The 17,271-nt window shown below is 43.8% G+C and overlaps 1 protein-coding gene across 1 annotated transcript in view; it reads right to left on the bottom strand.

Annotated features, from left to right (window-relative positions):
* Positions 1 to 17,271, bottom strand: part of Rab22a (RAB22A, member RAS oncogene family) — a 50,580-nt gene that overhangs the window by 13,647 nt on the left and 19,662 nt on the right. Inside the window, exon 3 of the mRNA XM_048349659.1 lies at positions 6,252 to 6,333. Within this exon, the coding sequence (XP_048205616.1) occupies positions 6,252 to 6,333 (82 nt within the window). The remainder of the gene's footprint in view (positions 1 to 6,251; positions 6,334 to 17,271) is intronic.

The following is a 17,271-nucleotide window of genomic DNA, read 5'->3' as shown; positions in this document are numbered from 1 at the left end:
AAATGTCAGAACCCTACAAAAGTCAAATTCCATTTATCCTACCAGGCTCTGCTGTTGTCATCAAATATTTAGAATGTACATCTACTCCACTGTACAGCTCAGTGTTGTAATACTCACATTAAATGCCCAGCTGTTTTTAAAGGTGACAAGAAAAAGAAATGACAGATTTCTAGTGCTTGTTTCCTCCTCCTGGGGAATCTGAGTGTCGCTGCTGTCACTTCCCTTCGGTCTGAAAAACTTTGAGACGGCTGCTGCTCAATGCCTCCTGTTTGTTTTTCTGAAAATGGCCCTATTTTGAAAGATCCTTTTGGTAGGCTGACAGCTGCTGTGCTTTCCTTCGCTTTTTGCTTCAGCATGTTAAAGCTTTAGTTCTCCAGTGCTTCTGTGGGAAGCCAGCCATTATTTACAATATTCGCCTGAATATGATGTTATCTTTTATCTCTAGTTGCTTTTAAGGTTTTCTCCTCACCTTTGGTTTTCAGCAGTTTGACTATGATGTATCTAGATGGATTTTTGTAGCACTCATGTTTGTTTGTGTTCTGAACTGCTTGGATTTGTGAGCTGATGTCTGACCACATGTGGGAAGATTTCAGCCATTATTTACTGAAATATGTATTTTTTTTCCTATCTCCATCTCTCTTCATTCCTCCCGACTCTCCAATTTCACACATGTTAAACTTTGTCTCTATGGTACTGAGTGTGTTTGTATTTTCTTATTTTTATAATTTGTCCTACCACTCATCCTGTGAACTTTTCATCTTAGATACCGGGGCTCTCAGTCCAGCATTTGCATTTGATTTTCTATCTATAATAGTGTCCATTCTGGATAAGATTTAAAATGTGATTAAGACTATGACTACCTACAAAACCTATTTGAACTTATTTTAATTGGATACCTTTATTCTATATCCACAAATTCTAGTAAGGAGCACCTTTGGGGACTGAGTACTCCCTCGGTTTCCTTCTCCAATTTCTTCCTAAGTGTGGCAATTCTGCCACGGTGTGCACGACAACAATATGGGCCTGGTTTCTGTCACTTCTCTGAGGTTAATTGGGTGGCTAATGGATCTGAGGTTAGTTTTGATTGCATAGTTTGGGTGGGTCTACTTGGGTCTGTCCTTGGCCCCAGGTCCTAGTTTCTCCGGTATGATTTGGCCCTCCTGAAATTTCAATGGACTGGCCTCAACTCCAGGCTCTGCTGGGCAGGCAAGCACGTGAACTCTGTGCAGTCTTGTTACCACTCTGGTGGTGTCTATTAGGTATTTTTGTTTTTATTTGCCAGTCCTGGGGCTTAAACTCTTGAGCACTGTCCCTGGCTTCTTTTTGCTCAAGGCTAGCACTCTTACCACTTGAGCCACAGCACCACTTCTGGCTTTTTCTGTGTATGTGGTGCTGAGGAATCAAACCCAGGGCTTCATGCATGCGAGGCAAGCACTCTACCATTAAGCCACATTTCCAGCCCCTCTATTAGGTTTTGTAATGTCTTCTTCCTGTCTTGGGGACAACTAAAGACTTGAGAGGATTTATAAAGAGATTTTCAGGCTGCTCTCCTTGCTGGGTTTATCTTTTCTGGTATTTGTCTCCTCTTCTTCCAACTACTCTAGCAGCCCCAAATTCTGTGCTCAAATACCACAAGCTGAAAGAACTGGCATTCAGCTCAACTCCTAGCTACCTAGTGTTCCACAGATTGAGGTTGATGGGGGACAGTATACAGAAAAAGGCATATGGCACCCAATACTGCCCATTTTTCAGTCCCTATTTGGTTGCTGTGCAGGACCTTCAAATGGTCATTTAAAAATATTTTATATATAATTGTGGTTTATGGGATGTTATAAACCTCTCTGCTACTAACACTGAAACTCTTCCCTTCTTCTTTTGGTGTAAAAGGAGAAGACAGAAACCTATGAAGGGACTCAAAAGATGGCAGGACATCTGTGCTCTAGGTGGATCCAGATTAGGGGAGGCAAAATTTTTCTGGCAAGGGATAGCTTCAGCTTTGTGGGCTATGTGATTTCTGTACTTATTTGTATTATTGTGGAGTAAAAGCATCCAGTCAAAATGTAAACAACAAGTATAGTCATGAAAATAAAGCTTTATTTATAAGAAAATAGACAATAGGCTGGGTTTGGTCCACAGATCACAGTCTGTTGGCCCCAGCTCTAGGTGTCCCTAAGCTCCTATACTTGTCCCTGATTTTAAACATGTGAATAGTTCCTTCCATGACTGCTATTAAAATAAATGAGAATGTTTCTTCAGAGCTCAGGCCACCAGGAAGAACCATGGGATGACACAGGGATGTAAATCTTTAAATCTGGCTGTAGTGTCTAAAAGACGAGGTTAAAATGCTTTCCTCTACATAGTCACGTACAGATGGTAAGCATCTGACACGTTTCTCTACATTTACTGTTTATTTATGACACGTATTCACCAGTGCTCATTCATGCAGTACTATAGCCATCTCAACACTCACACCGTCAGGGAAGGATAACTGGTAAGAAAAGGTGACTAAATGAACTCATTCAGAACTGTGAATAATAGGGACAAAAAAGACTCACAAAGGCTGTCTTGAGAAAATAAATGTAAAATCATGAAAACAAGCTTCATTTTACCTTGCAGCTGAAAAAAGGCCTAGGCTCATTTTTATAGCCAGGATCTAATTTTTTAGATGAGCACTGAAGCAAGTTAATTGATAACCTGGCTATGAATCTTCGGATAAACATCTGATATGCTGGCACAATACAAAATCCTCCATTGCACACTTGATTCTCACAGTCCTAGTATAATGTAAAAATGACAACTTTTACAAGAAACGATTGAAGGTTTTGGCCAGCTTTACTGAGGCGCTTTTCTTAACCCTTCAATACACACAGGACTACTTACTAAGCTCATACACATCGGCATCCCCATCCGCATTTCTCTCTCACATAGTATAAAGAGATCCCTACTGACCAAAACATAATATCAATATTGGATCCTCTTAAAACCACTTTCAACCCCTTAAGGGTATCACTTTACAGTCCATTGTAACTTGACTATTACAACAATAACTTGTGTCAAAGCCATGAGAGGCAACAGATGCTAGGGCAAAACGGGGAGGATGTCAGCTCATCAAAAAGGGTTTTTATTCTGTAACAGAATCTCATCCCTGTACAGAACCAAATGAACACGTAGAGTGCTGGAAAATTCTAAATGGCATCCCTGACATGGTAAATGTGGGTAGAGAGGCTATCCTTACCTATGCCTAAGAAGGGCTAGCCATCAGGTGACCTAAGTTTATTGATATCAACACCATGTGCCAGGGCCTGAGATCAGAGATATGAAGAGAGAGCCACTTCCTGCAAGGAGTTCAGTCTGATGGAAGGCAGATGAATAGGACGACAGGTGATGATCATACAGAAGAGGACAAAGACTGCTAAGAATACACAAGAGTTAATTTGCTGATTTGTCCACCTAATTACTACGTGGACATCAGCTCTCCATCAAGGAGATGCTAGGGATGGCTTAAGCAGAGAACAAGACATGGTAGTCAGCTCCCAATTTACAAAGGGAGAGACGCTCAGTCAAGGTGAAGTAGAAAGACATCTAGTTATACTTCATAATGAGTGTCTTGAGGAAAATGAATAAAGACAGTGAGAGAGAATGAATTGAGACCCCCGGTTAGGTACAGAGGATTAGGGAAAACTCCTTGGTCAGTGACCTTTAACCTGGGACCAAAAAAGCAGTAAGGAGCCTGTGAATGGAGAGCAGAGCAAAGTTTCCGTGAGAAGGACTAACACATGCAGGGGGCTGATGACAGGTGTGTGAGGACCCACGGGCTGGACCCGTGGCCTGACCCTCAGTGGAAAGGAGGCACCGAGGACAGCAGTGGAGAGGGGCATGTGGACTCTGCAGACCCCTTCCGAACAAGGCCAGAGGACAAAGATAGAGTGTGAGGAGGACTAATGCAGGGTTTCCGAAAGGACGCTTCGTAAGCACAAGTGACAGGGTTGGGCTGAGTAGAGGGAAAAGTAGAGGCCAGTAAAAAAGCTGCAGGATAGTTGAGTGACAGTGAAAGGTGGCTGAGAGCACGGTGCCAGTAATGGTGGTGGAGACAGATACATTTAAGACAATGGAGTCCCCAGGACACAAGGAGGGAACAGTGTAGAGGTCAGAAGGGACCCAAGAAACCCTTTGGATTTGGGTTAGAGCAACACAGGTGTATGGCCAGCATCTCGTCTGAGATTCCGCAGGTCTCGAATTCTCAGAGGTGGGTTCTGAAGGCTTAATAGTTCTCTAGAGAAAAAAGGGTGGAAGGGTATGGAGGGCTAAACTAGGAGGCACACTGGAGAGCCACGGGCAGGTTGCAACTAGAGGGCAGAGTGCTGGAGGGTTTAAAAATGTAGTCTAGTTGTGGCTGGCACACTGAAGGCCTTGAAGGCTCTGCCCAGGACAACTGTGTCCTTGAACCAGAACAGGTCTACAGGTGCATCTTGTGTGATGATTCCTGCATTTCCAACAATCTGTGATGAGCTATCAGATGCCTACCTTTTCTTAAGTCGTGCAATCTGGTAATCCTGGACATGTGCTTGCCCAGCAACAAATGACTGAAAGCAGTGCTTGTTAAGTGGAGCTCTTCTCTTGACGCTAATGAAGGGTCTCCTAGTCAGGGCTCACCCTCAGCCTGGCTCCAATGGGCATCTCATGCCGAGCTGAAGCTGCACAGGGCCACACCCCTTGAGAGGAGGCGGGTTCCTATCTCAGAACAACTATGCCTGCTGAAAAAGCAATTCGAAGCAGGCAGACACAAGAGGCAGTCAAGCCAGCCAGTTCTATACCACAGCAGCTGAGCAGAAAGGAGAAGCGTACACCCCTGGTTATTTCTTTCTTCATGTTTCAGTAAAAAGATTATATACTGCTGTGTACCATGGGACAGGTTCTGATAGCAAGCATAATGGGGTCGACATTCCAGAATGGTTCTTTATGATGAGGGCTTTGCTGCACCATCAAGTTGAAGTGAGGCATAACTGAAACCTGGGACTTCGTGGACGGGCAGATATGTTGCTAGTAGGGAGAAGAGCATCAGTTCATGGGTAATAGAACAGACCCGAGTTATATGTAAACATATGTGAGAGGAGGAGGGTAATGGTGAGTGGCGGTCCAACTGCCCTAAGAGCCCCATTCTAGACGTCCACATCAGCAGGAAGAGGGAGTGGGGAATGGAGGGCCATAAGGAGACATAGTTCAGATGACTAACTACAAGGGAGCATGACATCCAGCATTAAAAAAATGGAAGAAACCAAAAAGAACAAATTTAAGACATTAAATCTGTACAAATGTAGTGTCTACATCTAGGGCACCAGTAATGGCTTGTTTTGTTTCCCCCATTTGTCTGTGATGATTCTTGTCAGGTTTTGTACCATACACAGTATCTATGTTGTCTTAGATAAGACCCTGATGACAGACTATTTTTCCTGATTACTTCTGGTATACTTTTAAGAGCTTAAGATAGCACTGTGCATCCATCAGATGTTCTGTTTTGATAGTACTGCTTGAAAACAAAATTAAACAGCAGCTGAATAATGGGGTAGCTGCCACAGGCACCTTGGCAGGGAAAGTGGACGTGGTGCCCAAAGGAGAGGGCAAACAGCAGATATGTGTTTGCCCCCTTCCCACTGCCTTCCTATTTGGGTTGGCTTCCTCAAATCCCAGAAGACCTGGGCTGCTGCAGCTGGTCTCGGCCTGGTCCAGCTCTTCCTTAGGCGAATAACCCTTCGGATCAATTTTACCACCAGACATTTATTAAGTACTTTTGGCAAGGCACTGGTGTTAGTTAGCTCATTCATTTCACTTAAATCTCAAACTTTATATGCTGTAAAGTTCCCTCTTTAGCTTTTAAAAGGCGGCTATAAATGACTTGTGCTTAACTCTCCCTTCCTACCACTAATTCCTTTATATCTTTACTGGAGGATGGAGCCTCAAATTATACACAATGCTCGAGTGGGATTTGATCAGGCCTGTTAGTCAGCATTTACTTGAAGACACTAAAAAGTATAAAAATGCCCTCAGTGCCCATTATCACTTTCTCCATCAGAGGACGTTGTGGCTCTAATTGAAAAGAAAAAGGCTGGCTTACGCAAATGGAAATAAATGTGTCTCTGGTGCACGGGAGAGAAGTGAGGAACATGAAATGACAGGAACACTGACAGTTTAGTTGGAGCTTTAATTTGGTTTGGGCCTCAGAAACACATATAGTAAATTAAAGAGTGACTTACTCGTTCTTGTCCAGCTGTATCCCAGATTAGGAATTTATGTAGCTCATTTTGGTACTGGACAGTCTTGGTCATAAAAGATGCCCTATAAAGAGAGACCTAAATGATCAGAATACAATTATTTAAAGCACGTTTCCAGCCCCAGTTGGAAACATCACTTAGACTTAACATTCAAACTCCCAGCTCTGCACTATATCCTAACAGTGTTTCTCTCTGGAGTATTTATGAGATACTTAGATGCTGGCTGCATGGTCTCTGTCAAAATAAAGCATTAGACACAGCTGTCCAACACAAAAAAGACTTCTCCCTAAGTAAAATCAAAAGAACCGAGACATGGTTTGGTTATCCAGATGTTAGCCTCCCTAGTAAAACATTAAGAAGCTGTCACCTAAAAGATCTTATCAGGAGAAAACTTTCTGAAAACTCTTAAGATCAGTGTGTTCAGGAAATCTGTGCACCATAAAAATATTAAGCCATTTTGGGGCTGACTTTCCCCAATTACCAGGCCACATGCCCACATAAACATCTGAGTAAGAACTAGAGTAACACTGGAGTTAATAAATTAAGACACTCAACAAGGATCAATGGGAGATGTGGGAATTGTGCAGGGGTGGCCTGACTTGCACAGCACCCTGGAAATTATTTGGGTCCTGATTATAAAACAGCCTTGCTGGTGGTTCATGCCTGTAATTCTAGTTACTCAGGAGGCTGAGATCTGAGGATCAAGGATCCGGGCCAGGTGAATCTTATCTTCAATTACACAGCCCCCTCCCCACCCCCCAAAAGTCAGAGGTGGGTGTGGTTCTGGTGTGGCTCCGGGGTTCTGCCCTCTGCCAGTCCTGAGCAAAAAACCTAAGTGAAAGCGTGAGGACCTGAGCTCAAGCCATCACCATCATGCCCTCCTCAGCGCCAAGGGAGGGACAGTGGTTCTCAGGTCTCTGTCTCCACTCTCAGGAAGGCACTCTGCCCAAGGTGCTTGGAAGCAGGGGTTCCCTCCTCTGTTAGGAATACCATAGTTTTGGAGGCTCTTGAGTAAGCCCTCTAAGCCCTTGTTTTCTGAGGAGACTCATAGGGCAGGGGGGCGGATGCGTAGATGCCCTGGAACTCCAGGACACAGATTGAGACGTCCCGCCATGAGGGAAGCCTGACTCCAGCACTACCTTCTGCTCCTCCTCCTCCTGGACTGCTTCCTGGGCAGGAAGTCCTTTCTTGGGGCAGGTCCTTGGGCTTGAACTCAGGGCCTGGGTGCTGTCTCTAAGCTATTTTTTTGCTCAAGGATAGCACTCTATCACCAGAGCCTGAGCTTCACTTGCAGCTTTTTTGGTAGTTCATAGTGTAGATAAGAGTACCAGACTTGCTGGGAATATGGCTTAGTGGTAGAGTGCTCGCCTAGCATGCGCGAAGCCTTGGGTTCAATTCCTCAGCACCACATAAACAAAACAAGCTGGAAGTGGTGCTGTAGCTCAAGTGGGAGGGTGCTAGTGTCGAGCAAAAGAATTTCAGAGACAGCTCTCAGGCCCTAAGTCCAAGCCCCAGGACCAGCAAAAAAAAAAAAAAAAAAAAAGAGTATCAGGCTTTTCTGCCTGGGCTAGCTTTGAACTGAAATCCTCAGATCTCAGTCTCCTGAGTGGCTAGGATTATAGGCATGAGCCACCCATGCCCAGCTCAGGAAGTCCCTTGTCTCCAAGTCTTCTTCTAGCATCCCTGTCTTCTTTTCTACTAGGTAATAAGCAGGCTGGGGTGGTACTCTTGAATCATAACCTAATCACTCTAAACAAGACAATGAATGCGATGCTACACATTTTCAGATAAACTCCAATTTCGATACAATGAATTCCTGTCAATATTTATATAAAGTGATGGAATAGCAAGTAGCCTCCAAAATAGTGATTGTGATGATGGGAAAGTAAACAGGAAGCAAGATAGCCTTTATTGTACTCAATAAATGATTTCTATCAAGAACTTTGTGACTGATTAAGATGTGACACATGATTTCTCACTTAGGAACAACCTAAGCATTTAAAAACTATGGTTTATAGAGATAATTAAATGGGTTGATGTATGTGCAAGTGCTTTGCAAAGCACTATGTGTATGCACAATGGCATTATCATTATTATTAGTAGTAGTAGTATTTAAAGGCAGCCCCCAGGAAATGTTTTGAGTTTACTTTGCAATTAGTCCTAAAAGCATACAAAGCAACCTCCATCAATTATGGCTGTGGTATCACACTATAGTGACAACAGCCCCCCCCCCCCCCCCCCCCGCAGGCTGCTTGATGGAACAAGACATGCAATATGTAGACAATGATTACTGAAGGACTGGAAGTATGCTTCAGGTCCACCAAAGGCTGACAAAGGAAATGTTTCATTATAGGATCAGAAAAGACTGAAGTCCAACCCATGGGCCAATCATTTCCCTTTAATAAAGACATACTTTCACCTTCACAGAAAATAGTGGGAGGTAGAGTCCTGAAGGGTTGACGCCATTAGTTTAGCACTACTCCTATCTTCCCATCTGCCTTCCAGTTCTCTCCTGCCCAAAGCTCTCTTGGGTGTGTCCACTGACTTGTAGTGGCAACTTCACCAGACAGTGCCACCAGCTCCTCAGCAATCTTGTCTGTCTTGTCTCAAACACCAAGAAAGGCAGCAATGACATCTCCCAGTAGGAGGCAAGCTGCCTTGATGGAGGAAAATCACCAGGCTACTGGACTAGCACTAAGATCCTACTCTGTGTTGACTGGGCTGCCTCTTAGAGCATTGTTCATTCCACTCAGCAACTGTGCCACATTCTGACACCAGCTCTCTAGCCCTTTTCTATCCCACGGTCCTGCTCTTCAGGAAACCCACTTTCACAGCCTTTCCTGAAAAACAACAACAAATACAAACAACCAGGGATTTTAAGTCTTGTGGCTCCCAACAAGCTCCCCAGCGAACACTCCCAACCTAGAACAGATGACTTTTTCCATACTGGCTATGCTTTCCATTTTCAACTCTTGCACCCACCATCGCTGCCTTGTTGATGCTTGAGCTCTCATGGCATCTTATGGGGCATTTCTGCTGCTCACTTACGGGTTGAATCAGAGACTCCTCTGCTCCAAGTCCCAGCTCATGTGCCTGAGATGATCACACCCCTACTCTTCTGGACCCCTGTCTTTCCCAAGAGTAACAGGCACCTCTGCTGATTTTTAAGAGACCAAAAGCTTGCCCTAGCAAATCTGTAAGAAATACTTCATCTTAGCATTTAGATTTGGTTCCCCTATGTAGGGGCAGGTCAGACTGGGGAGTGGGTGCTGCTTTTCGTTTCTCTTGTGTTCTCCAGTGAACCTGGGACTAGCCCCAAGATAGAAGCACCTGCTTGACTCAATAATGGATTTCTTGCCTTAGCTCTAGCTTTCCCTGCAGAGGACAGCAGTTTTCCAAATCTACATAATATAGATAATTCACTTGTTTCTGTCTTACCCATAACACACCAAATTCAAAGTTTCCAGAGTGTCTGCCTTTCACAGGACAGAACTAGTGTACAATTATTCTTTGTCTTTGTTACTGTGTCTGATTTTGTAGTAGAGCTGCTGGTTCTTCAGTTTATATTTAATCTACACTTGAACCTCAATCCCTGAAATGAATTTACAAATTGAACCTTAATCTTTGGGCGGGTCTACTATAATTCCCTTCTCATCATGGCTTGAACTCCAGGATCACTCCTGTAACGTTCAAGTTAAATCATGTGGAGGGTATGATAACTTCAATATCTTGCTTTTTGAAAAACAGGCAATGGTTCCCTGCCATTCAAATGATACATTTTTATTTTTCAGCCTGCCATTTACTTGTCTGATAACCTTATTTTTCACTGCTAAACCGACTCTCTTCAGTCTGCCTAGGCAGATCTTATTACCTCTTTAATCTAAAATCCCTACCAGCATTATTTCCTAAAGCCAGAATGCCTTTCATATGCTCTTCCATTTTTCATGACATTCTAAAAATATGACTTTCATGCACACCAAGTAGTCACGATCTTCAGTCAGAGTACGTGTTCCCAATGAAAATACTTGCTACAAGATGTTTTAAAATTTTCTTTTCTTAATGGCAGGAACTTGTTTAACTCTCTCTGAACACAGGTATGACTGATATTACCACAGAACCTCTATTTTCCTTGAATAGCACATGGATATTGTTGTGTTCTGAGGAGGAACAACTCTGTATATCCTAATATTAGCAATAGAACTAACTTATAAACACTTAACACCATCTATGTTGTATATAATGATAAAACACCATCAGATACCATCAAATCAATTAGACCAAATTATGTGGTTTGTGTTCCACAGGCACACATCTTTAATCCTTTCAGTAAACTCTTATCATCTGAGACTAGTCAGATCTAACTTATCTACTCTGCACAGTACTTTCTTCTCAGCGGTCACTACTGACAGGGGTGCACAACAGATTGTTCACCAGGTTCACAGATATCCCAAGTATTATTTTCTACATTATAGTCACATAAAACCTTTGGTACACTATTTAAACATAAAGCTACCTAAATAAAGGGTTTAGCCTCCATAATAGGCTCTGTTGGGGGCAATGGGAGGGCACTGAGCTAACAAGGATGAAAATAAGATGAATATGATCAGAATGGATTGTTTGCACCTATGAAAAAGCATTGAAACCTGCTGAAATTGTTGTGGAAAGGGAGATGGGATTCATGTGTAATATATTGTGAACATATGTGGAACAAATGTGTAACTAATGCAAACTAACACAAGTGTTCAGCTTCCCCTCTCCTAAGTTTGTCATGCAAAACTTAGAGGCATAATCCTTTTGCATCATAAGCAACACAATCAAGAAAACCATCTGTTTGGACTCAAGGCCCATTGTTGTTGGGTTCTCAGAGTGAGGTTCAACTTTACATCATTACTGTACAAATGAGCATGGACAAGAACCAGGCAGTAAGCAGAGCTGCTGGGATGCAAGACAAGGAAGTTGGGCCCAGCCACTCTCTCAACAATATTCTCCTTGGAACATTTGCCCTTTCACCGTAAGGCAGGACCACTGGGCATTCAAGCCGAGAATCAAGATCCTACTGCTGCTCTTGAGAGGCTGGCACTGGGGGACTGGCCATGTAAACATACCATTACAAGGCAAATACTCTGGGAGATATCAGGAATTCAGGGAAGGTGTAAGGGCAGAGAGGTAAAGTCAAGTCTAAGTGCAAAGGAGAGGGTGAGGCCAGTCATAAGAGGCAGGCCACCCCCTCCATGGCCACATCCTGACCCCACAACCTGTGAACAGGTGACCTCCCATTACAGAAGATGTGATTGCCAGATGTGATTATGTAAGAATTTTGTGTTGGAAGAACATTCTGGATCAATTAAGGAAAGCCTGATGTAATCATAAAGCTCTTCACACTGGGACAAGGAAGAGCCAGAGCTAGAAAAGGTAATTAGGAGATCGAAGTGGAGGATGGAATGATGGGCTGTGAAGATGGAGGAAGAGACCACAAGCCCAGCCAGCCAGTTGAAGCTGAGAGAAAAGGAAACAAATTCTCTCCTCAGAGCCTCTGGAAGAAACCAGACTGAACTGTGCTAGTGAATCTGATTTTAGACTTCTCATCTCCAGAACAGTAAAGAAGTAAATTTATGTCTGTCCATGACTGTTGGGATCTGTCATAGTAGCAGGAGGAAATGAATACTCCAGCGTAACTTCAGAGAAGAGGTGAATTGTGGAGTTGACCTGGAAGTTGAGGCAAGGATCCCAGGGGTCACAACCTACAAAGAGTAAAACCAGGAACCAAGAAAGAGAATTATGAATGTATAAGAAAGCTGCCTGGTCATGGTGCAGCGCTGGGATTGGCAGGGTGGTATGCGCAGTCAGGAGGCCACAGAGAAAACTCCAGGCAGGTGGGGAATCGGCGGGGAACAGGTGGCTACGAGCACTCCTTGTGATGAGCCAGCACTTCATGGCTGTCCTTTCTGCTGTACCAGCTCCATTTGTAGTACTGAGTATTTTAACAAACCACTTCTCTGTAAAATGAGCCCTAAGCAATAATATTGGTAAAGTTAAAAAACTAGTGTCAGGGGTAAATGTGAGAGAACAAAGGAAGGGGGTGACAACTGACAAAGAAGCATTGACCTGACTTATGGACTTGTAACCCCTTTGTACAGCCACTTAATAATTTAAAAACAAGGGCTGGGGATATAGCCTAGTGGCAAGAGTGCCTGCCTCGGATACACGAGGCCCTAGGTTCGATTCCCCAGCACCACATATACAGAAAAAACGGCCAGAAGCGGCGCTGTGGCTCACGTGGCAGAGTGCTAGCCTTGAGCGGGAAGAAGCCAGGGACAGTGCTCAGGCCCTGAGTCCAAGGCCCAGGACTGGCAAAAAAAAAAAAAAAAAAAACAAATAATTTAAAAACAAGCCTGAGAAAGGCCCACCTGATTCATAGTTTTACTTTTCCCAACAGATACCTAATCAATAAAAACTATGAAGTGCTTACCTGGGTATCACCCACATATAATGCTTTGGCAACGACAACTAAGGGAAGGGCCACTGTGGGGGAAGGAAGTGATAATGCTATCTGATTTACTTCAGAAGGCAACTCCCCACTCTGCTATTTTCACTGCCAGTGGGATCTTATAAAACAAAAGAGATCGAGGCAGGAATTACTGGGTAGACACTTGTGAGAACAACTGGGTAGGTGGCTGGGAAAGACCAGATCAGGAGCAAGGGAAGGAAGCAAGTGCCCCTAGGAAGATCCCGGATGAAGCTGAGGCAGCCTTGGTGGGTAGGAAGGGACAAAAGGGCATTGAGGGGGCTGGGAATATGGCCTAGTGGCAAGAGTGCTTGGCTCGAATACATGAAGCCCTGGGTTCGATTCCCCAGCACCACATATATAGAAAATGGCCAGAAGTGGCGCTGTAGCTCAAGTGGCAGAGTGCTAGCCTTGAGCAAAAAGAAGCCAGGGACAGTGCTCAGGCCCGGAGTCCAAGGCCCAGGACTGGTACCAAAAAAAAAAAAAAAAGGCATTGAGGCTGATGCGGAAGCCACAGAGTATGTCCTGGGCGAGGCAGGTCTCTGTGAGTGCAGGCAATGTGTGATGAGCCACTGCAGCCATTTCCAAACTGGAATTACAAGTCCATGTATATGGACCCCCCCCCCCCCCGCTCCTTTTTTATTCTGCTGGTCCTGGGGCTTGAACTCAGGGCCTGGGTGCTGTCCCTGAGCCTCTTTGTGCTCAGGGCTAGCACTCTACCACTTGAGCCACAGTGCTACTTCCTGCTTTTTCTGAGTAGTTTACTAGAGGTAAGAGTCTCATGGACTTTTCTGCCTGGGCTGGCTTCAAACCGTGATCCTCAGATTTCAGCCTCCTGAGTAATTAGGATTACAGGCATGAGCCACTGGTTTCCACTCTTCTATTTTTCAACAAGATGGTAGCATATATTCCAAACTGAATTTCTTCACTCTCTACCTATTCATCCTCAGGAACACAGTTTCCTCAGGTGTTGCTCCCTTCACTGAACAATACTGAGTGAGTGCACTGTAATTCAGATGGCCAGACCTTACTATGTGACAGTGCTGCAAGCATTAGCTCTGTGCAATTACTAACCTGTATCTGGCAACTCAGGGGCTCTTATCTGCAGGAGACAGTCCCACACGCACAACAGCTGGGCCAGGCAGCAGGAGATTATAGCACATGAGCAAGAAGGAAGACCTCTAAGGGCCTCCCCAGCCTGGGTTACTAATTTTGTCATCAACTGTGCCACTAGGTATAAAAGTCAATTAATGTCTTTGTACCTCAGTTCTCTTCTCTCAGGTCTGGGAATAGCTTCCTGAGTGTCTTCCAAAGGTATGTGTGTGCACAGCTTGGTCCCGTTTATCTCTATGGGGAAGTGCTAACGGGGTCCTCAGGCCACAGGATATGCCCTCTGAGAGGACTGTGGGATCCCAGGTCTTGTTGGCTTCTGGGTATGAGGTTGGCAGTTTGGTGTACCACATGCTCCCCAAATCATCAACAGGACATGCTTCTCTTCATAGGTCAAAGCAATGTGCCTGGAGACCATGAATCAGAGCCTCCAAAACTGAGACCCAAAGCAAAACTTCCCGCTTTGTGAGTCAATTGCCTCAGGTGTATGTGTATCTGTGTGTATGCATATATATAAACAAACACACGTGTGTATATACATATACGCCCATATATATGCTCACTTCATTTAAATTTCTTTTGTTTGCTCAGTTGTCCAATGCACTTGTAAAAATGTAGCTTGCTTGTTTTGGTTATTTGGATAAGGATGTATAAATAAATGCACACATCTATGTATGTATATTCACACACATATGTGCATATTTGCATATTCATACATATATATGCATATAAGTGTAGCCACACACACACACACACACACACACACACACACACTTTGTACTGCTACTGGGCTTGGCTAAACTCAGGGCTCTGTGCTCTTGCTTATTAACCTTTGCCCTCAGAGCTGGTGCTCCATCACTCAAGCCACAGCTCCACTTCTGGCTTCTTGCTGGTAACTGAGGTAAGGATTTCATGGACTGTTGTTCCCAAGCTGGCTAGGAACGGCCAGCCTCTTGGGTAGCTGAAATTACAGGTATGAGCCAAACCACCAGTGCACTTTTTTCATTATAGTCTTAGAAAGCTAAGTAATATAATGGGGCTTTATTACATACACACATTTTTTACCTTTTTTTTTGGCCAGTCCTGGAGCTTGGACTCAGGGCCTGAGCACTGTCCCTGGCTTCTTTTTGCTCAAGGCTAGCACTCTATCACTTGAGCCACAGCGCCACTTCTGGCTTTTTCTATATGTGTGGTGCTGAGGAATCGAACCCAGGGTTTCATGTATCAAGGCAGCACTCTACCACTAGGCCATATTCCCAGCCCCATACACACATTTTTAATTTAGGTGTAATAGTATTAGATACTTTTGTACAATTTTAGATATAACTGTACACTAAAATGGAGTATATAGGTCTAGAGTCCAATGATTTTTGAAATTTCATATTCTTATGTAACTATGACCCAAAGTAAGATGAACATTCCCATGTCCCTAAAAGTTCCCTTGTGCTCATCTCTAGCTAATTCATGTCTCTATTCTGGACAAGCTAAAGTCTATAAAAACAGAAATGTTAGAAATAAGAGAAGTGGGCTGGGAATATGGCTTAGTGGCGAGAGTGTTTGCCTCCTACACATGAAGCTCTCAGTTCGATTCTCCAGCACCACATATATGGAAAAGGGCCAGAAGGGGCGCTGTGGCTCAGGTGGCAGAGTGCTAGCCTTGAGCGGGAAGAAGCCAGGGACAGTGCTCAGGCCCTGAGTCCAAGGCCCAGGACTGGCCAAAAAAAAAAAAATAAATAAGAGGAAAATCCATGTAATCATGTATATGGCAGGTATTTTAAAGAAAAAAAAAAAAAGGATCTGGCCATGTAGCCTAGGCTGGCCTCAAACTTGCAATACTCATGCCTTAAGCCTTCTGAATTCTGGGAATAAAGGCCATCATACCATGCCCAGCTTTGACTGTTTTTTGAGATTTACGCTTTATTTTTTGGTTTTTAGCAGTTTGACTCTATTAACACACCTGTGCTATAGTTTATTTTGTATTTATTCTGATTGGAGTTTGTATATATACTTGGATTTGTACCCTGCTCACTTAATCAGTTCTGGAAAGTTTTTGCTATCAATTCTTTTTCTTGAAGTCTATTATGTGCACGTAAGACTTGACAGTGTCTGACAGCTCTTGGATTAAAAAATAAAAGATCTGTTCTTCTCTTCGTGTTTCACTTTGGGTATCTTCTACTGACCCAATTTTAAAATGGGCATGTTATTTGATGAGCTTCATAGCAGATGGACAGAGGAGAGGAGACAGGAGTGAATGGGGTCAAAGTCTAAGGAACCTTCTTTGCTATTTGGCCTACCTACTCCTGCTTCCTGTGTACTGGCTGAGTCACCCAATGAGAAAGCAGTGATTCGTGTGGAGAGGTTGCAGTAAGATCCTCTGCCCTTCCTGAAGTCTCCACTGAAGAGCCTGACTGTTCCCATCTATGGAAGATTTCTCCATCCCTCCATTTCAGTGGAAGAAAGCAGTGAGGAATCTCTTCTGAAAGGCCTGTCACCTTCTGAAGTTTACTTCATTTAGGTTTCTTTGTATGCTCAGTGTCTAATGGACTTAGAAAAACGTACTTTGCTTGTTTTGGTTATTTGGATGTGAATGAGTCTTTGTGACTTTTATATCTGACCTAGAAAACACAAAGGCTTGATTCAAGGACTGAATCACTACATTTAAAGATCATAATAAGCACATTATTATTACTGCTACTTATATTTTGATGGATTTTGCTAGCTGGTCCTCATAGTGACAGTACCTACACTCAGGGGGGACTGTCAACTGCTCCCCAGGTCTCTAGGGTTGGGAGGTGGAAAGAGAAGGTCAGTAGCAAACAGGTTGGTGATCTGCCTGCATTAAAACAAACAAACAAACAAGAATCACCTGAAGTCACTGGAGGTGGCCCTCACAGCTGTGGAAGTGCATTAAATCACCTGCAGAGGTGCATAATTATGTACCACTTCAACATTTTGGGGCTAGACACTGAGACCAGGGAAAAGGAGGAAGAAGACTTCCCTGGAAGGTACGAAGACCAGAGCTGAATCCCACGTAACAAGAGGGGAAAAAGAAATGATACTAAGAAGGTATCAGGAAAACACCAGATACTTTTTAGAAAGAACAAATACATTAACAATTATCTGTATTCCAAGTTGATGTGGAACTCTACGGCAATGGTTTCAGTGAGATCAGAGTAGAAGTGGGTAAAAGGAGGATTAAAAGCAGATCTAAGGTTGGGCACTAGTGGCTCATACTTATAATCCTAGCTACTCAGAAGGCTGAGATCTGAGGATATCATGGTTCAAAGCCAGGCCAAGCAGGAAAGTCTGAGACTTTTATCTCCCATTAGGTACCAAAAAGCTGAAGTAGAGCTGTGGCTCAGGTGGTAGAGTGTAAGCCTCGAACAC

The sequence above is a fragment of the Perognathus longimembris genome, chromosome 6, assembly GCF_023159225.1.
Source record: "Perognathus longimembris pacificus isolate PPM17 chromosome 6, ASM2315922v1, whole genome shotgun sequence".
Taxonomy (NCBI): Eukaryota; Metazoa; Chordata; class Mammalia; order Rodentia; family Heteromyidae; genus Perognathus; species Perognathus longimembris.
The sequence above is the reverse complement of the archived record's forward strand: the minus strand, read 5'-3'. Positions and strand labels throughout refer to the sequence as shown.